Raw genomic sequence first — 23,124 nt, forward strand, 5'->3', positions numbered from 1 at the left:
CCAGCCCCTAGTCTAACCTCCAGCCCCTAGTCTAACCTCCAGCCCCTAGTCTAACCTCCAGCCCCTAGTCTAACCTCCAGCTACAGCTAGTCTAACCTCCAGCCCCTAGTCTAACCTCCAGTTATAGCCAGCCTCATCTCCAGCCCCTAGTCTAACCTCCAGCCCCTAGTCTAACCTCCAGCCCCTAGTCTAACCTCCAGCTATAGCCAGCCTCATCTCCAGCCCCTATCCTGGACACCGTCTGAGTGGACTGATGGTAACCCCGTACCATCTGTTGACACCGTCTGAGAGGCCAGTTATGTTTTTTTCAGGACTGAGGTGTGTGTGTGGCAGACCTGGGGGTATGGCATCTCGTATTCCCACATCACTATGTAGGAGTGTGTATAGACACCGCCATCCAACGGCAGGCTCAGTGTGTGTGTGTGTGACAGTGTGTCACCAGCGTCCAATGACAGGCTCTGGAGTATCAGGTTTCCACGGAGACAACAGACATATGTTCCAGAAATCACCCAGAGACAACTGTCAGAAGACATCAGTCACATCCTCACGTCCTCTCCCTCTCCTCCCCTCCACTCCTCCCCTCCCTCTCCTCCCCTCCCTCTCCTCCACTCCCTCCCTCTCCTCCACTCCACTCCCTCTCCTCCCTCTCCTCCACTCCACTCCCTCTACTCCCTCTCCCTCTCCCTCCACTCCCTCTCCTCCCTCTCCTCTCTCTCCCTCTCCTCTCTCTCCTCGACTCAGTACTGGTACTGTGTATATAGCCAAGTTATGACCTCGTACCCCTGCACATGGACTCGGTACTGGTAGCCTGTCTATATAGCCAAGTTATTACCTCGTACCCCTGCACATGGACTCGGTACTGGTACTGTGTATATAGCCAAGTTATGACCTCGTACCCCTACACATGGACTCGGTACTGGTACCCTGTCTATATAGCCAAGTTATGACCTCGTACCCCTACACATGGACACAGTACTGGTACTGTGTATATAGCCAAGTTATGACCTCGTACCCCTACACATGGACTCGGTACTGGTACTGTCTATATAGCCAAGTTATGACCTCGTACCCCTACACATGGACTCAGTACTGGTACCCCGTGTATATAGCCAAGTTATGACCTCGTACCCCTACACATGGACTCGGTACTGGTAGTGTGTATATAGCCAAGCTATCACCTCATACCCCTGCACATGGACTCGGTACTGGTACCCTGTGTATATAGCCAAGCTATCACCTCGTACCCCTGCACATGGACTCAGTACTGGTACCCTGTGTATATAGCCAAGTTAGGACCTCGTACCCCTACACATGGACTCGGTACTGGTACTGTCTATATAGCCAAGTTATGACCTCGTACCCCTACACATGGACTCGGTACTGGTACCCTGTCTATATAGCCAAGTTATGACCTCGTACCCCTGCACATGGACTCGGTACTGGTACTGTGTATATAACCAAGTTATTACCTCGTACCCCTGCACATGGACTCAGTACTGGTACTGTGTATATAGCCAAGTTATTACCTCGTACCCCTACACATGGTTATATACACAGTACCAGTACTGAGTCCATGTGTAGGGGTACGAGGTAATAACTTGGTTATATACACAGTACCAGTACTGAGTCCAAGTTATTACCTCGTACCCCTACACATGGACTCAGTACTGGTACTGTGTATATAGCCAAGTTATTACCTCGTACCCCTACACATGGACTCAGTACTGGTACTGTGTATATAGCCAAGTTATTACCTCGTACCCCTACACATGGACTCAGTACTGGTACTGTGTATATAGCCAAGTTATTACCTCGTACCCCTACACATGGACTCAGTACTGGTACTGTGTATATAGCCAAGTTATGACCTCGTACCCCTGCCTTATTGCTATTATAAACTGGTTACCAATGTAATCAGAGAAGTAAAAATACATGTTTTGTCATACCTGTGGTATACGGTCTGATATACCACGGCTGTCAGCCAATCAGCATTCAGGACTGGAACCAGCCAGTTTATAATAGGTTATTAAATCTAGACATCTTTATGTGGAAGTTGCCTCCCTGTGTAAAGACTGAAAATTCTCATTATAATGGGTTACCCTGTCTCCCTGCTGGACATAATGTGTTCCTATGGGATTTTACCTTCAGTGATATGTACAGAGCAGGTTTCCTCTTACATTTCTTAAAATGGACACAAACAGAATATCAATATTGCAATCAGTAGACTTCAGATTACATTTAAAACACACAACAAAAATGTAAACTCTTGCAACTAGCATGAAAATATTAACAAAAAAACAATAAGTTGGTTCACGGTTTCACCACTTCTCTACTAACATTGTAAAGGATGTGTATATATATAGACACATGCACATTTGTGGCCTGCTGGAGGTCATTTTGCAGCGCTCTGGCAGTGCTCCTCCTTGCACAAAGGCGGAGGTAGCGGTCCTGCTGCTGGGTTGTTGCCCTCCTACGGCCTCCTCCACGTCCTGCAAAATGACCTCCAGCAGGCCACAAATGTGCATGTGTCTGCTCAAACGGTCAGAAACAGACTCCATGAGGGTGGTATGAGGGCCCGACGTCCACAGGTGGGGGTTGTGCTTACAGCCCAACACCGTGCAGGACGTTTGGCATTTGCCAGAGAACACCAAGATTGGCAAATTCGCCACTGGCGCCCTGTGCTCTTCACAGATGAAAGCAGGTTCACACTGAGCACATGAGCACATGTGACAGACGTGACAGAGTCTGGAGACGCCGTGGAGAACGTTCTGCTGCCTGCAACATCCTCCAGCATGACCGGTTTGGCGATGGGTCAGTCATGGTGTGGGGTGTCATTTCTTTGTGGGGCCGCACAGCCCTCCATGTGCTCGCCAGAGGTAGCCTGACTGCCAATAGGTACCGAGATGAGATCCTCAGACCCCTTGTGAGACCATATGCTGACACATGCACATTTGTGGCCTGCTGGAGGTCATTTTGCAGGGCTCTGGCAGTGCACCTCCTTGCACAAAGGCGGAGGTAGCGGTCCTGCTGCTGGGTTGTTGCCCTCCTACGGCCTCCTCCACGTCTCCTGATGTACTGGCCTGTCTCCTGGTAGCGCCTCCATGCTCTGGACACTACGCTGACAGACACAGCAAACCTTTTTGCCACAGCTCGCATTGATGTGCCATCCTGGATGAACTGCACTACCTGAGCCACTTGTGTGGGTTGTAGACTCCGTCTCATGCTACCACTAGAGTGAGAGCACCGCCAGCATTCAAAAGTGACCAAAACATCAGCCAGGAAGCATAGGAACTGAGAATTGGTCTGTGGTCACCACCTGCAGAATCACTCCTTTTTTGGGGGTGTCTTGCTAATTGCCTATAATTTCCACCTTTTGTCTATTCCATTTGCACAACAGCATGTGCAATTTATTGTCAATCAGTGTTGCTTCCTAAGTGGACAGTTTGATTTCACAGAAGTGTGATTGACTTGGAGTTACATTGTGTTGTTTAAGTGTTCCCTTTATTTTTTTGAGCAGTGTATATATATATATATATATATATGTCATCTTTGGTCCATTTTGTGTTTTCCAGACCCCTTCAAACATGTGAATCCATCCCTGGGCTGTATGGGCCCATTATTTAAGGAGATATGGCCATGTGAATCAATCCCTGGGCTGTTACCTATCAGAGTACCCCTGGTGACATCTATCCAACCAGTTACCTACCAGAGAACCCCTGGTGACATCTATCCAACCAGTTACCTACCAGAGAACCCCTGGTGACATCTATCCAACCAGTTACCTACCAGAGAACCCCTGGTGACATCTATCCAACCAGTTACCTACCAGAGAACCCCTGGTGACATCTATCCAACCAGTTACCTACCAGAGAACCCCTGGTGACATCTATCCAACCAGTTACCTACCAGAGAACCCCTGGTGACATCTATCCAACCAGTTACCTACCAGAGAACCCCTGGTGACATCTATCCAACCAGTTACCTACCAGAGAACCCCTGGTGACATCTATCCAACCAGTTACCTACCAGAGAACCCCTGGTGACATCTATCCAACCAGTTACCTACCAGAGTACCCCTGGTGACATCTATCCAACCAGTTACCTACCAGAGTACCCCTGGTGACATATATCCAACTAGTTACCTACCAGAGTACCCCTGGTGACATCTATCCAACCAGTTACCTACCAGAGAACCCCTGGTGACATCTATCCAACCAGTTACCTACCAGAGAACCCCTGGTGACATCTATCCAACCAGTTACCTACCAGAGAACCCCTGGTGACATCTATCCAACCAGTTACCTACCAGAGAACCCCTGGTGACATCTATCCAACCAGTTACCTACCAGAGTACCCCTGGTGACATCTATCCAACCAGTTACCTACCAGAGTACCCCTGGTGACATATATCCAACTAGTTACCTACCAGAGTACCCCTGGTGACATCTATCCAACCAGTTACCTACCAGAGAACCCCTGGTGACATCTATCCAACCAGTTACCTACCAGAGAACCCCTGGTGACATCTATCCAACCAGTTACCTACCAGAGAACCCCTGGTGACGTCTATCCAACCAGTTTCCTATCTTGGGGTTTCTTAGCCTGTATTTCAGCGGCCATATTGGAAATACCCGCCAGGGTGGTAATTCACAAAACCCGCAATGGTGTGAAGTGGCTCTATATCCTAAAGTACTGATTTAGACATGCCCTAGCTGTGTGAAGTGGCTCTATATCCTAAAGTACTTATTTAGACATGCCCTAGCTGTGTGAAGTGGCTCTATATCTTAAAGTACTTATTTAGACATGCCCTAGCTGTGTGAAGTGGCTCTATATCCTAAAGTACTTATTTAGACATGCCCTAGCTGTGTGAAGTGGCTCTATATCCTAAAGTACTTATTTAAACATGCCCTAGCTGTGTGAAGTGGCTCTATATCCTAAAGTACTTATTTAGACATGCCCTAGCTGTGTGAAGTGGCTCTATATCCTAAAGTACTTATATAGACATGCCCTAGCTGTGTGTGAAGTGGCTCTATCACAAATTATTAAAATAAATGTCACGTAGCTGTCGGACGAGGGACAAAACAATGTGAATATGAATCAATATGATCCTATTAGAATGATTGTATAAATTATCTGTGGGGATTATTTAGTGGGTAGATAACATTACAAAGTCATTTTGATATTGTCTGGAATGATTTTAGCCCCCCCCACCAAAAATATAAAAAATCTCTGGCGAAGGCCTCGAGGCCGATACGTATTAAAGAGCAGTGATCCTATCCAGAGCAGTGATCCTATCCAGAGCAGTGATCCTATCCAGAGCAGTGTGCAGGTCTCTTCTCTCGTGTTATTCAACTGTTACCAGGCACCTGCAACATAAAGTAGCTCAGATGTGCGAGTGCCTTTTGAATGTTTACAGGAAATCAGGACGGCAGCCATTTAATTAAAATGTCCACCCTGGTTGACTGACAGGCTTCCCAGACTGCCTCCAATCTTTAATATGTTTCCCTTCAGGTATCTAGTATTAGTGTACCACGTTTGATGTCATAAAATGGAACAATTATTTCAACTATCCGCTGGACTCCAGTAGACAGTTCGTCAGAGAGTGAGATCTCACAGCAGCGACTAAGGTGAGGGTCCTACGGCACGGCGTGCACACACACACACACACACACCTGCACAGGTATGAATTATAAGCCAGAGCCATACCCACAACGTTTAGGCCCTACTCTAACCCAGTCCCGATTGCTTCTTCCAAATTGAAAAGGCCCGAAAGCAGAAATATCTTCCTCTATCAGCAAATCCATTAGCTGCTCCTCTGTCTGTCACTCTCTCCCAGCACGCAGCTCTGCTCGTGGCTCTGAGTCTCCATGGCAACGGCTCCGCTTGGGCTGCTCTGTTCAATGAAGAGACGCGAGAGAACAGAGAGCTGTTCGCTACTGTTGGTCACTCTAAACGCCGACAGAAACGCAACTCTTTTCTGTGAAATCATTTCTCCGGTCTTATATTTGACCAGGTTCAAGCACTTCGGACACCATGTTATGACCTTAGATATGACCTTAGTACATAGCAGAGTACGTAGCAGAGCACGAAGCAAATGGCTCAATTTCAAAATGTTAGTGATACCCGGTGCTGTGGTTTCTACTATACCCGACCCGGTGCTGTGGTTTCTACTATACCCGACCCGGTGCTGTGGTTTCTACTATACCCGACCCGGTGCTGTGGTTTCTACTATACCCGACCCGGTGCTGTGGTTTCTACTATACCCGACCCGGTGCTGTGGTTTCTACTAAAGAACACGACCACACAAAACACATCTCCTCTTTCCATCAATAAGGTCAAACCACAACCTTTCCCAGTCTGTTATTGGTACAACGCTTAACTCCGGAGGGTTAAATCTTACAGACGTTTTAGCCGTGAGACATCTTGTTCATCTGATGGACATCTTGTCAGATTAAAGTGTATCTTCAGAAAGAGCAGAGAGTCTTTTCATATCTTTTATAACCCTACAATCAATATAGTGTATAAACCCAGGGGCTGTGGACTACGGAGAGACCAGAGCTGTGGCAGTCTACACAAACAGACGAGAGATCAGACATTGTCAAGGCATTATCTTCTAGATACACAACACACAGTATAACAGAGGAGAGATTGTCAAGGCAATATCTTTTAGACACACAGTATAACAGAGGAGAGATCAGAGATTGTCAAGGCAATATCTTCTAGATACACAACACACAGTATAACAGAGGAGAGATCAGAGATTGTCAAGGCATTATCTTCTAGATACACAACACACAGTATAACAGAGAGAGGGAGGAAGGGGGAAGAGATTCCACTGTTCAACATGACATTCTCCTAGTATGTAAGATCTCTGCTCTTTCCAAAATGTTGAACAAGCAACCACACTCAAGTCTCTCCCTTTCTCCCCAGGTCTCCCCTCCCCGTCTTGTCTCAGTCTCCCTGTTTCTCTTTCCCAGAAGACTGTATAGATATTCAGGCATTATGGGATACCATGTGGGGGGGTGGATTTAATATACCTATTAATTACAGTACTCTCCCTCTGTCTCTCTCCCCGCTTTCTATATCTTTGCCCTCTTTGAAGGGTGTGGAAGAGTGGAGAGGGATGAGGAGAGGGATGAGGAGAGGGATGAGAAGGGAATGAGATGGGGGGATTTGACATTCGACACCACAGGTGATTTAAAAAGCAGGAAGATGGTTTTAATCCTACACATGCACACACTTCACTAAAATTCATCTGACGTCTGCAAAATGTATTAATTACGATCAATTATGTTGATTTTGCAAGGCCACGCGTTTCAACCATTATAAGCATGAAGAGAGAAAGAGGAGGGGTGGGTGAAAGGGACAGAGAAGGAGTGTAGTGCTCTCTCAGATGGTAGAGCATAGGGATTTCAACGCCAGGATCGTCAGTTCGATTCCATACAAAAAATACATACATAAATTACTAAGTTGCTTTGGATAAAAGTGTCTGCTGAATGATATGTCAGAATAATAGTAGAGAGAATGATTTATTTCGGCTTTTATTTCTTTCATCACATTCCCAGTGGGTCAGAAGTTTACATACACTCAATTAGTATTTGGTAGCATTGCCTTTAAATTGTTTAACTTCGGTCAAACGTTTCAGGTAGCCTTCCACAAGCTTCCCACAATAAGTTGGGTGAATTTTGGCCCATTCCTCCTGACAGAGCTGGTGTAACTGAGTCAGGTTTGTAGGCCTCCTTGCTCACACATGCTTTTTCAGTTCTGCCCACACATTTTCTATGGGATTGAGGTCAGGGCTTTGTTATGGCCACTCCAATACCTTGACTTTGTTGTCCTTAAAACTTCTTGCCACTAGGGGGGTGCCATTTCGACATAGCACAAATGCGTCTCCAAATTAAACTGCCTCGTACTCAATTCTTGCTCGTACAATATGCATATTATTATTACTATTGGATAGAAAACACTCTCTAGTTTCTAAAACCGTTTGAATTATGTCTGTAAGTGAAAGAGAACTGGACTTAGAGCACTTTTCCTATGTCTGTGTGAGAATGGCAAATTTTATCATCTGCTCTGAGACCTGTCTTTAACTTTGCCTGTCTTCTATTGGTTGAGATGCACTGCATACGCCTTCCCCTGGCTGTTAGCGAATAGGGAGAGTTGAAATGGAGTTTCTACGCAGTTCAGAAAGTTGATAAATTGGTTGGAACCGAGGTGTCCTGCCTTTTGGAACTTCGCGCTGACGCAGAGAGGGTCTTGGCATGTCTTTTTAGAAGCTCTGGTTTTAGAAACTAGATATATCCGGCTCTGTTTTTATTCGCTATAGGCTTTAAAGACATCATAATCTTGTTATTTTAAACCGATTTATATCAGTTTATGTCAGTATATTGCGATTTTCGGGCATTTCATTTGTGACGTTGTATTTCGTTGGGTATCTCTCTCTCGAATGCCATGGTGTACTGCTAATTGCAACGTCGAAGGAAACATTCTCCAACCCAGCAACGATTCTTTTGGCCAACGGACACCTTTCCCAAGATTCTGATGGGAGTTCAGCTAATAGTAAGTACTATTTATGCTGATAATTCGTTGTTCTGTTGAAAAAGTAAAATGCATAAGACGACATTATTTTCCATGTAGCCTTGCGCTATCGCACCCTGTATTGCACCCAGTATTGCGCAGTAAGGTTAATTTTAAAAATGTAATTCAGCGATTGCATTAAGAACTAATTTGTCTTTCATATGCTGTCCACCCTGTATTTTTTAGTCAAGTTTATGATTATTTATTGATTAGACTAGGTGACTCTCCAAGATGGCGCCCGAAATTTTCTGGGGAGCTTGGCAACTTTTCGCATTGTATAAGCACGATTTGTGCCGCTAAATATGGACATTTTCGAACAAACTCTATATGCATTGTGTAATATGATGTTACAGGACTGTCATCTGAAGAATTCTGAGAAGGTTAGTGAAAAAATTATTATTTTGGTGGTGAATACGTTATCGCTATGTTTGGCTGGAATCAATGCTGTTGTTTGGTTTGCTACTGTGCTAAGCTAATATAACGTTATATTGTGTTTTCGCTGTAAAACACTTATAACATCTGAAATATTGTCTGGATTCACAAGATCTGTGTCTTTCAATTGCTGTACGCTGTGTATTTTTAAGAAATGTTTTATGATGAGTAATTAGGTAATACACGTTGCTCTCTCTAGTTATTCTAGTCGATTTGTGATGGTGGCTGCAATGGTAAACTATGATTTATACCTGAAATATGCACATTTTTCTAACAAAACATATGCTATACAATAAATATGTTATCAGACTGTCATCTGATGAGGTTGTTTCTTGGTTAGTGGCTATTTATATCTTTATTTGGCCGAATTTGTGATAGCTACTGATGCAGTAAGAAAATGGTGGAGTAAAAAAAAAGTTGTCTTTTGCTAACGTGGTTAGCTAATAGATTTACATATTTTGTCTTCCCTGTAAAACATTTTAAAAATCAGAAATGATGGCTTTATACACAAGATCTGTATCTTTCATTTGGTGTCTTGGACTTGTGATTTCATGAACATTTTATTATATGATATCCCTGTGGCTTTAGGCTAGGCTATGCTAGTCAGCTTTTGTGATGGGGGGGATCCCGGATCCGGGTTTGTGAGGCGTTAGAGGTTAAGCCATTTTGCCACAACTTTGGAAGTATGCTTGGGGTCATTTTCCATTTGGAAGAACCATTTGTGACCAAGCTTTAACTTCCTGACTGATGTCTTGAGATGTTGCTTCAATATATCCAAATAATTTTCCTGCCTCATGATGCCATCTATTTTGTGGAGTGCACCAGTCCCTTCTGCAGCAAAGCACCCCCACAACATGATGCTGCCACCCCGTGCTTCACGGTTGGGATGGTGTTCTTCGGCTTGCAAGCATCCTCCTTTTTCCTTCAAACATAACGATGGTCATCAGACCAGAGGACATTTCTCCAAAAAGTACGATCTTTGTCCCCATGTGCAATTGCAAACTGTAGTCTGGCTTTTTTTATGGTGGTTTTGGAGCAGTGGCTTCTTCCTTGCTGAGCAGCCTTTCAGGTTATGTCGATATAGGACTCGTTTTACTGTGGATATAGATACTTTTGTACCTGTTTCCTCCAGCATCTTCACAAGGGCCTTTGCTGTTGTTCTGGGATTGATTTTCACTTTTCGCACCAAAGTACGTTTATCTCTAGGAGACAGAACGCATCTCCTTCCTGAGCGGTATGCCGGCTGCGTGGTCCCATGATGTTTATACTTGCGTACTATGTTTATACAGATGAACGTGGCACCTTCAGGCATTTGGAAATTGATCCCAAGGATGAACCAGACTTGTGGAGGTCTACAATTTTTTTTCTGAGGTCTTGGCTGATTTCTTTTGACTTTCCCATGATGTCAAGCAAAGAGGCACTGAGTTTGAAGGTAGGCCTTGAAATACAACCACAGGTACACCTCCAATTGACTCAAATTATGTAAATTAGCCTATCAGAAGCTTCTAAAGCCATGACATAATTTTCTGGAATTTCCCGAGCTGTTTAAAGGCACAGTCAACTTAGTGTATGTAAACTTCTGACCCACTGGAATTGTGATACAGTGAATTATAAGTGAAATAATCTGTCTTTAAACAATTGTTGGAAAAATGACTTGTGTCATGCACAAAGTAGATGTCCTAACCGACTTGCCAAAACTATAGTTTGTTAACAAGAAATTTGTGGAGCGGTTGAAAAGCGAGTTTTATTGACTCCAACCTAAGTGTATGTAAACTTCAGACTTCAACTGTGTATATAATGTATGTATGTATGTATGTATGTATGTATGTATGTATGTATGTATGTATGTATGTATGTATGTATGTATGTATGTATGTATGTATGTATGTATGTATGTATGTATGTATGTATGTATGTGTGTGTGTGTGTGTGTGTGTATGTGTGTATGTATGTGTGTATGTCTGTGTCTGTGTCTGTGTGTATGTATGACTGGTTATGTGTGTGTAAAATATACATGTATGTATGTATGTATGTATGTATGTATGTATGTATGTATGTATGTATATTTTACACACACATAACCAGTCAAAAGTTTGGACACACCTACTCATTCAAGGGTTTTTCTTTATTTGTACTATTTTCTACAGCTTCACCTGGAATGCTTTTACAACAGCCTTTAAGGAGTTCCCACATATGCTGAGCACTTGTTGGCTGCTTTTCCTTCACTCTGCAGTACAACTCATCCCAAACCATCTCAATTGGGTTGAGGTCGGGTGATTGTGGAGGCCAGGTCATCTGATGCAGCACTCCATCACTCTCCTTCTTGGTCAAATAGCCCTTACACAGCCAGGAGGAGTGTTGGGTCATTGTCCTGTTGAAAAACAAATGATAGTCCCACTAAGCGCAAACCAGATGGGATGGCGTATCACTGCAGAATGCTGTGGTAGCCATGCTGGTTAAGTGTGCCTTGAATTCTAAATAAATCCCTAACAGTGTCACCAGTAAAGCACCATCACACCTCCTCCTCCATGCTTCACGGTGGGAACCACACATAAGGAGATCATCCGTTCACCTACTCTGCGCCTCACAAAGACAGTGTTTGGAACCACAAATCTCAAATTTGGACTCATCAGCAAAGGAGAGATTTCCACCGGTCTAATGTCCATTGCCCGTGCTTCATGGTCCAAGCAAGTCTCTTCTTATTGGTGTCCTTCAGTAGTGGTTCCTTTGCAGCAATTCGACCATGAAGGCCTGATTCACACAGTCTCCTCTGAACAGTTGATGTTGATGTGTCTGTTACTTGAACTCTGTGAAGCATTTATTTGGGCTGCAATTTCTAAGGCTGGTAACTAATGAACTTATCCTCTGCAGCAGAGGTAACGCTGGGTCTTCCTTTCCTGTGGCGGTCCTCATGAGAGACAGTTTCATCATAGCGCTTGATGGTTTTTGCTACTGCACTTGGAGAAACTTTCAAAGTTCTTGAAATCTTCTGGATTGACTGACCTTCGTGTCTTAAAGTAATGATAGACTGTTGTTTGTTACAGCCTTGTTACGTTACAGCCTTGTTACGTTACAGCCTTGTTCTAAAATGGATCAAATAAAACTTCCTCAGCAATCTACACACAATACCTCGTAATGACAGTGAAAACAGCAAATGTATAAAATATAATGAACAGAAATACCTTATTTACGCAAATATTAAGACCCTTTGATATGAGACTCGAAATTGAACTGCATCCTGTTTCCATTGATCATCCTGGAGATGTTCCTACAACTTGATTGGAGTCCACCTGTGGTAAATTCAATTGATTGGACATTTGGAAAGGCACACATCTGTCTATATAAGGTCCCACAGTTGACAGTGAATGTCAGAGCAAAAACCAAGACATGAGGTCGAAGGAATTGTCCGAGACAGGATTGTGTCGAGGCACAGATCTGGGGAAGGGTACCAAAACATTTCTGCAGCATTGAAGGTCCCCAAGAACATAGTGGCCTCCATCATTCTTAAATGGAAGAAGTTTGGAGCCACTAAGACCCTTCCTAGAGCTGGCCACCCAGCCAAACTGAGCAATCAGGGGAGAAGGGTCTTGATCAGGGAGGTGACGAAGAACCCGATGGTCACTCTGACAGAGCTCCAGAGTTCCTCCAACAGGAAAATGACCCTAAGCACACAGCCAAGACAACGCAGGAGTGGCTTCGGGACAAGTCTCTGAATGTCCTTGAGTGGCCCAGCCAGAGCCCGGACTTGAACCCTATCGAACATCTCTGAAGAGACCTGAAAATAGCTGTGCAGCGACACTCCCCAACCAACCTGACAGAGCTTGAGAGATTCTGCAGAGAAAAATGGGAGAAACTCCCCAAAATACAGGTGTGTCAAGCTTGTAGCGTCATACCCAAGAAGACTCGACGCTGTAACGTAACAAAATTTGGAAAAAGTCCAGGGGTCTGAATACCTTCCACTGTATATTTATATTAGAGACAGGAAGAGGAATCATTAAACACAGTTTCCTCCAGTGGAGAGGGGGATTTGGGTGACCAGTATGGGGCAGGTTTTTAGCAGGATTATCTGGCAAAGCCAGTCTTTAGCTAAATAACACTATAATCTGGCAACCCTGGAATATGGTTCAGGAACACTATAATCTGGCAACCCTGGAATATGGTTCAGTAACAGAATCTGGCAACCCTGGAATATGGTTCAGTAACACTATAATCTGGAAAACCTGGTACATGGCTCAGTAACATTAGAATCTGGCAACCCTGGTACATGGCTCAGTAACATTAGAATCTGGCAACCCTGGTACATGGCTCAGTAACATTAGAATCCTAATATGTTTGACTTTCTGGCCCAGAAATCCGTCTTTACTGCTAAATAATTTACACTAGCTTAATACCCCTGCTTTTAGCCCTCCCTCATCAACAGGACTGATTAGCTAGGGCTGAATAATACAATACATGTAACAGTCTCTAGGGGTGAATAATACAAAACCTCTTACACTGTTCACACACACACACCCTGCCTCTGCGGGACTTTCCGCACCCTGCCTCTGCGGGACTTTCCGCACCCTGCCTCTGCGGGACTTTCCGCACCCTGCCTCTGCGGGACTTTCCGCACCCTGCCTCTGCGGGACTTTCCGCACCCTGCCTCTGCGGGACTTTCCGCACCCTGCCTCTGCGGGACTTTCCGCACCCTGCCTCTGCGGGACTTTCCGCACCCTGCCTCTGCGGGACTTTCCGCACCCTGCCTCTGCGGGACTTTCCGCACCCTGCCTCTGCGGGATGCTCTGTGCTTCCTTTGTGTGCGTCACCAGTCATTATCAGTGCAGGCTACATGCTGGTGTGTCATACTAACACACACAGACAACCTGAACAACACAATATAAAAAGTGTGTGTGGGTGCATGAGAGAGAGAGACCATTAACCCCTCTAGGGGGTGAGGTACTGTCCCAACGTGGCCAACATCCAGTGAAATTGCAGAGCGCCAAATTCAAAAACAGAAATACTCATTATAAAAATTCATAAAACATACAAGTGTTATACATCGGTTTAAAAGATGAACTTCTTGTTAATCCAACCACGGTGTCAGATTTCAAAAAGGCTTTACGGCGAAAGCATACCATGCGATTATCTGAGAACAGCGCCCAGCAGACAAATCATTACAATCAGTTACCCGCCAAGTAGGAGTTACACATGTCAAAAATAGTGATAAAATGAATCACTTACCTTTAATGATCTTCATATGGTTGCACTCACAAGACTCATTTACTCAATAAATGTTTGTTTTGTTCGATAAAGTCCCTCTTTATATCCAAAAACCTCTGTTTTGTTCACGCGTTTTGCTCAGTAATCAACAGGCTCAAAAGTAGTCACAACAGACAGACGAAAAATCCGAAAAGTATCAATAAAGTTCGGAGAAACATGTCAAACGATGTTTATAATCAATCCTCAGGTTGTTTTTAGTCATAATAATCAATAATATTTCAACCGGACAAAAGCTTTGTCAATATAAAAGGAAAACAAGAAAGGCACGCTCTCTCTGGGACACTGAATGGTCCACTCATTCAGAGTGGTCTTACTCCCGCATTTTTCAGAATACAAGCCTGAAACAATTTCTAAAGACTGTTGACATCTAGTGGAAGCCATAGGAAGTGCAATTTGAGTCCTAAGTCAATGGATACTGTAATGGCATTCAAAAGAAAACTACAAACATTAAAAGAATCCCACTTCCAGGATGGATTTCTTTCAGGTTTTCGCCTGCCATATCAGTTCTGTTATACTCAGTTTTGGAAACTTTAGAGTGTTTTCTATCCAAATCTATATATGCATATCCTAGCTTCTGGGCCTGAGTAGCAGGCAGTTTACTTTGGGCACGCTTTTCATCCGGAGGTGAAAATAGTGCCCCCTACCCTAATGAAGTTATAAACACAACCCATATTTAGGTTGACTTATTTTCCCTTTGGACTTTAACTATTTGCACATAAATTGCATTTGTAATGTCTTTATTCTTTTGGAACTTCTGTGTGTGTAATGTTTACTGTTCAATTGTATTTTTTATTTCACTTTTTTTATTATCTAGTTCACTTGCTTTGGCAATGTTAACATATGTTTCCCATGACAATAAAGCCCTTAAATTGAAATGTAATTGAATTGAGAGAGAGACAGACACGAAGAGAGAAGAGAGAGGAAGGAGAGAGAGAGGAGAGAAGAGAGAGGAGAGAGAGGAGGAGAGAGAGAGAGGAGAGAGAGAGAGGAGAGAGAGGAGAGAGAAAAAGAAGAGGAGAGAGAGAGAGGAGAGGACAAAGAGGAGAGAGAGAGAGAGGAGAGGACAGAGGAGAGAGAGAGAAGAGAGAGGAGGAGTACTTGAGCAGAGTTTAATAAATATTGACAGTGAATCATCTTTCCTGACAGGGTCGCAGGTGGCTCCCTGAGGATATAACACACTGGAGAGAACACTCACTAAAACCCAAATGAGGCTTAACGAACCATCAAAACCAAGTTTGATGTCCTTTAAGAAAAACGATCTCTCCTCTAACCCTCTCTCTCTCTCTCCTCCTTTTACTACCTCTCCTCAATGACATTCTCCTGTTCTCTTTTCAATATGCCACTGATTTGATACACAGCGTTCATTCATCCCTCCATCTCTCTATTCATCCCTCCATCTCTCTATTCATCCCTCCATCTCTCTATTCATCCCTCCATCTCTCTATTCATCCCTCCATCTCTCTATTCATCCCTCCATCTCTCTATCTATCCCTCCATCTCTCTATCTCTCCCTCCATCTCTCTATCTATCCCTCCATCTCTTTCTCTAACCCTCCCATGTCTCCTTCTCTAACCCTCCAATCTCCCTCATCTCTCTCTCTCTGATAACCACCTGTGTTATAGAGTCTCTTCACATGTAACCTAACGTAGCAGACATAACTAGTCTCTTCACATGTAACCTAACGTAGCAGACATAACTAGTCTCTTCACATGTAACCTAACGTAGCAGACATAACTAGTCTCTTCACATGTAACCTAACGTAGCAGACATAACTAGTCTCTTCACATGTAACCTAACGTAGCAGACATAACTAGTCTCTACACATGTAACCTAACGTAGCAGACATAACTAGTCTCTACACATGTAACCTAACAGACATAACTAGTCTCTTCACATGTAACCTAACGTAGCAGACATAACTAGTCTCTACACATGTAACCTAACAGACATAACTAGTCTCTTCACATGTAACCTAACGTAGCAGACATAACTAGTCTCTTCACATGTAACCTAACGTAGCAGACATAACTAGTCTCTTCACATGTAACCTAACGTAGCAGACATAACTAGTCTCTACACATGTAACCTAACGTAGCAGACATAACTAGTCTCTACACATGTAACCTAACGTAGCAGACATAACTAGTCTCTTCACATGTAACCTAACAGACATAACTAGTCTCTTCACATGTTACCTAACGTAGCAGACATAACTAGTCTCTTCACATGTAACCTAACAGACATAACTAGTCTCTTCACATGTTACCTAACGTAGCAGACATAACTAGTCTCTACACATGTAACCTAACGTAGCAGACATAACTAGTCTCTTCACATGTAACCTAACGTAGCAGACATAACTAGTCTCTTCACATGTAACCTAACGTAGCAGACATAACTAGTCTCTTCACATGTAACCTAACGTAGCAGACATAACTAGTCTCTTCACATGTAACCTAACGTAGCAGACATAACTAGTCTCTACACATGTAACCTAACGTAGCAGACATAACTAGTCTCTTCACATGTAACCTAACGTAGCAGACATAACTAGTCTCTACACATGTAACCTAACGTAGCAGACATAACTAGTCTCTACACATGTAACCTAACGTAGCAGACATAACTAGTCTCTTCACATGTAACCTAACAGACATAACTAGTCTCTTCACATGTTACCTAACGTAGCAGACATAACTAGTCTCTTCACATGTAACCTAACAGACATAACTAGTCTCTTCACATGTTACCTAACGTAGCAGACATAACTAGTCTCTACACATGTAACCTAACGTAGCAGACATAACTAGTCTCTTCACATGTAACCTAACGTAGCAGACATAACTAGTCTCTACACATGTAACCTAACGTAGCAGACATAACTAGTCTCTTCACATGTAACCTAACGTAGCAGACATAACTAGTCTCTACACATGTAACCTAACGTAGCAGACATAACTAGTCTCTTCACATGTAACCTAACGTAGCAGACATAACTAGTCTCTACACATGTAACCTAACGTAGCAGACATAACTAGTCTCTACACATGTAACCTAACGTAGCAGACATAACTAGTCTCTTCACATGTAACCTAACAGACATAACTAGTCTCTTCACATGTTACCTAACGTAGCAGACATAACTAGTCTCTTCACATGTAACCTAACAGACATAACTAGTCTCTTCACATGTTACCTAACGTAGCAGACATAACTAGTCTCTACACATGTAACCTAACGTAGCAGACATAACTAGTCTCTTCACATGTAACCTAACAGACATAACTAGTCTCTTCACATGTAACCTAACAGACATAACTAGTCTCTACACATGTAACCTAACGTAGCAGACATAACTAGTCTCTACACATGTAACCTAACGTAGCAGACATAACTAGTCTCTACACACGTAACCTAACGTAGCAGACATAACTAGTCTCTTCACATGTAACCTAACGTAGCAGACATAACTAGTCTCTACACATGTAACCTAACGTAGCAGACATAACTAGTCTCTACACATGTAACCTAACGTAGCAGACATAACTAGTCTCTTCACATGTAACCTAACGTAGCAGACATAACTAGTCTCTTCACATGTAACCTAACGTAGCAGACATAACTAGTCTCTTCACATGTAACCTAACAGACATAACTAGTCTCTACACATGTAACCTAACGTAGCAGACATAACTAGTCTCTTCACATGTAACCTAACAGACATAACTAGTCTCTTCACATGTAACCTGACGTAGCAGACATAACTAGTCTCTACACATGTAACCTAACGTAGCAGACATAACTAGTCTCTTCACATGTAACCTAACAGACATAACTAGTCTCTTCACATGTTACCTAACGTAGCAGACATAACTAGTCTCTACACATGTAACCTAACGTAGCAGACATAACTAGTCTCTTCACATGTAACCTAACAGACATAACTAGTCTCTTCACATGTAACCTGACGTAGCAGACATAACTAGTCTCTACACATGTAACCTAACGTAGCAGACATAACTAGTCTCTTCACATGTAACCTAACGTAGCAGACATAACTAGTCTCTTCACATGTAACCTAACGTAGCAGACATAACTAGTCTCTACACATGTAACCTAACAGACATAACTAGTCTCTTCACATGTAACCTAACGTAGCAGACATAACTAGTCTCTACACATGTAACCTAACAGACATAACTAGTCTCTTCACATGTAACCTAACGTAGCAGACATAACTAGTCTCTACACATGTAACCTAGCAGACATAACGAGACGTCCGAGCTGAGGTCCCTCTTCCGTTTTTCATGGGAAACAGAAGTTAGGTTAAAAGGCGGATGTTAGTGATTTCTGGCGACCCGCACAGGCTACTTGTCACGTTGTGGAGGGCAGGTTCTACTGGTTGTCAGGTTCTACTGGTTGGTTGTCAGGTTCTACTGGTTGGTTGTCAGGTTCTACTGGTTGGTTGTCAGGTTCTACTGGTTGGTTGTCAGGTTCTACTGGTTGTCAGGTTCTACTGGTAGTGAGATTCATGGTTCTAAGGTTCTGTATTCTGTTTGGTTCGTTTGGTAAAGAGAACTACAGGAAGCTCCAAGTGGAAAGGAAAAACAAACAGAGAGAAGGAGAGAGCAACACACCTTTTCATTTGGGGGAAATTGGTCTCAACGTGAGCTGTCTGGGTTTCATAGAGCCAACAGTTTTAAAGCTATCACACAGATTTTACACACTCACACAGAGTTAGAGAGGGAGAGACACAGACAGAGAGAGAGAGAGAGAGATAGAGAGAGATCCTGTTTCACACACGTACCACCCGTACGTATTAACACGTACCGGTATGTATTAACACGTACCACCCGTACGTATTAACACGTACCGGTATGTATTAACACGTACCACCCGTACGTATTAACACGTACCACCCGTACGTATTAACACGTACCACCCGTACGTATTAACACGTACCACCCGTACGTATTAACACGTACCACCCGTACGTATTAACACGTACCACCCGTACGTATTAACACGTACCGGTATGTATTAACACGTACCAGTATGTATTAACACGTACCGGTATGTATTAACACGTACCGGTATGTATTAACACGTACCAGTATGTATTAACACGTACCAGTATGTATTAACACGTACCAGTATGTATTAACACGTACCAGTATGTATTAACACGTACCAGTATGTATTAACACGTACCAGTATGTATTAACATGTACCAGTATGTATTAACATGTACCAGTATGTTTTAACATGTACCAGTATGTTTTAACATGTACCAGTATGTTTTAACATGTACCAGTATGTATTAACATGTACCAGTATGTATTAACATGTACCAGTATGTATTAACATGTACCAGTATGTATTAACATGTACCAGTATGTTTTAACACACACATGTGAATTGGAAATGTATATATAACGTATACAAACACCCTCTGAGACAATGAGGGTTAAGTGCCTCGGTCAAGGTCAAAGATAGATTTTTCACCTTGTCGGTTCGGTGATTGGTTACTGGCCCAACTTACTGGCCACCTTGTCGGTTCGGTGATTGGTTACTGGCCCAACTTACTAACCGCTTGGCCACCTTGTCGGTTCGGTGATTGGTTACTGGCCCAACTTACTAACCGCTTGGCCACCTTGTCGGTTCGGTGATTGGTTACTGGCCCAACTTACTAACCGCTTGGCCACCTTGTCGGTTCGGTGATTGGTTACTGGCCCAACCTTCTAACCGCTTGGCCACCTTGTCGGTTCGGTTACTGGCCCAACCTTCTAACCGCTTGGCCACCTTGTCGGTTCGGTGATTGGTTACTGGCCCAACGTTCTAACCGCTTGGCCACCTTGTGTGTTTGTGTACCTTAAACAGCAGAGAGTCGTCCATGTGTTCAGCGTAGACAGAGGTCAGTCTGTACTGGTTCTCAGTAGTGATGTCTATCTGATAGCCTGTCAGAACATAACACACCGTCCTGAACTCCTGAATCTTCCTCTGGAACACCTGGCAACAGATACAACACTGGTTCACAATAGTCTCTCCGTCACTCACTCACACACATCAGAAGAGATGAGGTAGAGGAGAGAGAGATGAGGTAGAGGAGAGAGAGAGGTATGAGGTAGAGGAGAGAGAGAGGTATGAGGTAGAGGAGAGAGAGAGGTATGAGGTAGAGGACAGAGAGAGGTATGAGGTAGAGGACAGAGAGAGGTATGAGGTAGAGGACAGAGAGAGGTATGAGGTAGAGGACAGAGAGAGGTATGAGGTAGAGGACAGAGAGAGGTATGAGGTAGAGGACAGAGAGAGGTATGAGGTAGAGGAGAGAGAGAGATGAGGTAGAGGAGAGAGAGAGATGGGGTAGAGGAGAGAGAGAGATGAGGTAGAGGAGAGAGAGAGAGAGATGAGGTAGAGGAGAGAGAGAGAGAGAGATGAGGTAGAGGAGAGAGAGAGAGAGATGAGGTAGAGGAGAGAGAGAGATGAGGTAGAGGAGAGAGAGAGATGAGGTAGAGGAGAGAGAGAGATGAGGTAGAGGAGAGAGAGGTATGAGGTAGAGGAGAGAGGTATGAGGTAGAGGAGAGAGAGATGAGGTAGAGGAGAGAGAGATGAGGTAGAGGAGAGAGAGATGAGGTAGAGGAGAGAGAGATGAGGTAGAGGAGAGAGAGAAGAGGTAGAGGAGAGAGAGAAGAGGTAGAGGAGAGAGAGAAGAGGTAGAGGAGAGAGAGAGATGAGGTGGAGGAAGAGGAGAGAGAGATGAGGTGGAGGAAGAGGAGAGAGAGATGAGGTGGAGGAAGAGGAGAGAGAGATGAGGTGGAGGAAGAGGAGAGAGAGATGAGGTGGAAGAGCGAGATGAGGAAGAGGAGAGAGAGGTATGAGGTAGAGGAGAGGAATAAGATGTGTAGGAAGCAGAAAAGGGGAATAAAACATTATTACTTAGAAAATAAACATTCCACACCTCCTTCAACCGCTGGTTCTTCAGTTCAGCACTCTCCATCTGTTTACGCAGATCTAGAACATAGAACAGTCGTGTTAAGCCGGATGTAGAACACACAGAACAGTCACTTAACGTAGAACTGTCATGTTAAGGTAGAACTACAACACAGAACAGTCATTTAACGTAGAACTGCCATGTTAAAGTAGAACTACAACACAGAACAGTCACTTAACTTAGAACTGTCATGTTAAAGTAGAACTACAACACAGAACAGTCACTCAACGTAGAACTGTCATGTTAAAGTAGAACTACAACACAGAACAGTCATTTAACGTAGAACTGCCATGTTAAAGTAGAACTACAACACAGAACAGTCATTTAACGTAGAACTGCCATGTTAAAGTAGAACTACAACACAGAACAGTCACTCAACGTAGAACTGTCATGTTAAAGTAGAACTACAACACAGAACAGTCACTCAACGTAGAACTGTCATGTTAAAGTAGACCTACAACACAGAACAGTCACTGCTCCATCTGCTCAGATAGATCTAGAACATATGGAACTGGCAGCCCGGATTTTTCCCATGGGTGGTTGTATTTGGCCAGCGGGTGGTTTTATATGGCCCGCGGGTGTTTTTATATGGCCCGCGGGTGGTTTTATATGGCCAGCGGGTGGTTTTATATGGCCCGCGGGTGGTTGTATTTGGCCCGCGGGTGTTTTTATATGGCCCGCGGGTGTTTTTATATGGCCCGCGGGTGGTTTTATATGGCCAGCGGGTGGTTTTATATGGCCCGCGGGTGGTTGTATTTGGCCCGCGGGTGGTTTTATATGGCCCGCGGGTGGTTTTATATGGCCCGCGGGTGATTTTATTTGGCCAGCGGTTGATTTTATAATGGCCAGCAGGTGGTTTTATATGGCCCGCGGGTGATTTTATTTGGCCAGCGGGTGGTTTTATATGGCCAGCGGGTGGTTTTATTTGGCCCGCGGGTGGTTTTATTTGGCCCGCGGGTGGTTAAATATGGCCAGCGGGTGGTTTTATATGGCCCCCTATATTTTCTAAGAAAATGTTTCAAGGTTTTAGTCAAACTTATCTGTTTGGGCTTCTTGAGGTCAATTTTCAGTCTACATAATTACAAAAAAATTGTTCCAGCCTCCTTACCGTCCACTTATAGAAGGAAAATATGAATCTAATTGATGATCCCTGACATAGAACATAGCAGAGAATATGACATATAGAATATAGAACATAGCAGAGAATATGACATATAGAATATAGAACATAGAACATAGCAGAGAATATGACATATAGAATATAGAACATAGCAGAGAATATGACATAGAATATAGAACATAGAAGAGAATATGATATATAGAACATAGCACAAAGCAGAGAATATGACATAGAATATAGAACATAGCAGAGAATATGACATATAGAACATAGAACATAGCAGAGAATATGACATATAGAACATAGAACATAGCAGAGAATATGACATATAGAATATAGAACATAGCAGAGAATATGACATAGAATATAGAACATAGCAGAGAATATGACATAAAGAACATAGAACATAGCAGAGAATATGACATATAGAACATAGCACAAAGCAGAGAATATGACATATAGAATATAGAACATAGCACAAAGCAGAGAATATGACATATAGAATATAGAACATAGAACAAAGCAGAGAATATGACATATAGAATATAGCAGAGAATATGACATATAGAATATAGCAGAGAATATGACATATAGAACATAGCAGAGAATATGACATATAGAATATAGCAGAGAATATGACATATAGAACATAGCAGAGAATATGACATATAGAACATAGCAGAGAATATGACATATAGAATATAGAACATAGCAGAGAATATGACATAGAATATAGAACATAGCAGAG

At 43.3% G+C, this 23,124-nt stretch overlaps 1 protein-coding gene across 1 annotated transcript in view; it reads right to left on the reverse strand.

The window, feature by feature from the left end:
* LOC120035739 (mitotic spindle assembly checkpoint protein MAD1-like) overlaps positions 1-21,277 on the reverse strand; it is a 35,740-nt gene extending 14,463 nt beyond the window's left edge. The window contains exons 1-2 of the mRNA XM_038982300.1: positions 21,224-21,277; positions 20,140-20,277 (exon numbers count right to left, since the gene is read on the reverse strand). Of these exons, the coding sequence (XP_038838228.1) occupies positions 20,140-20,277; positions 21,224-21,262 (177 nt within the window). The 5' untranslated portion in view covers positions 21,263-21,277. The remainder of the gene's footprint in view (positions 1-20,139; positions 20,278-21,223) is intronic.
* Between the last annotated feature and the right edge of the window lie 1,847 nt (positions 21,278-23,124).

Source organism: Salvelinus namaycush, unplaced genomic scaffold, assembly GCF_016432855.1.
Source record: "Salvelinus namaycush isolate Seneca unplaced genomic scaffold, SaNama_1.0 Scaffold1100, whole genome shotgun sequence".
NCBI classification, from domain to species: domain Eukaryota; kingdom Metazoa; phylum Chordata; class Actinopteri; order Salmoniformes; family Salmonidae; genus Salvelinus; species Salvelinus namaycush.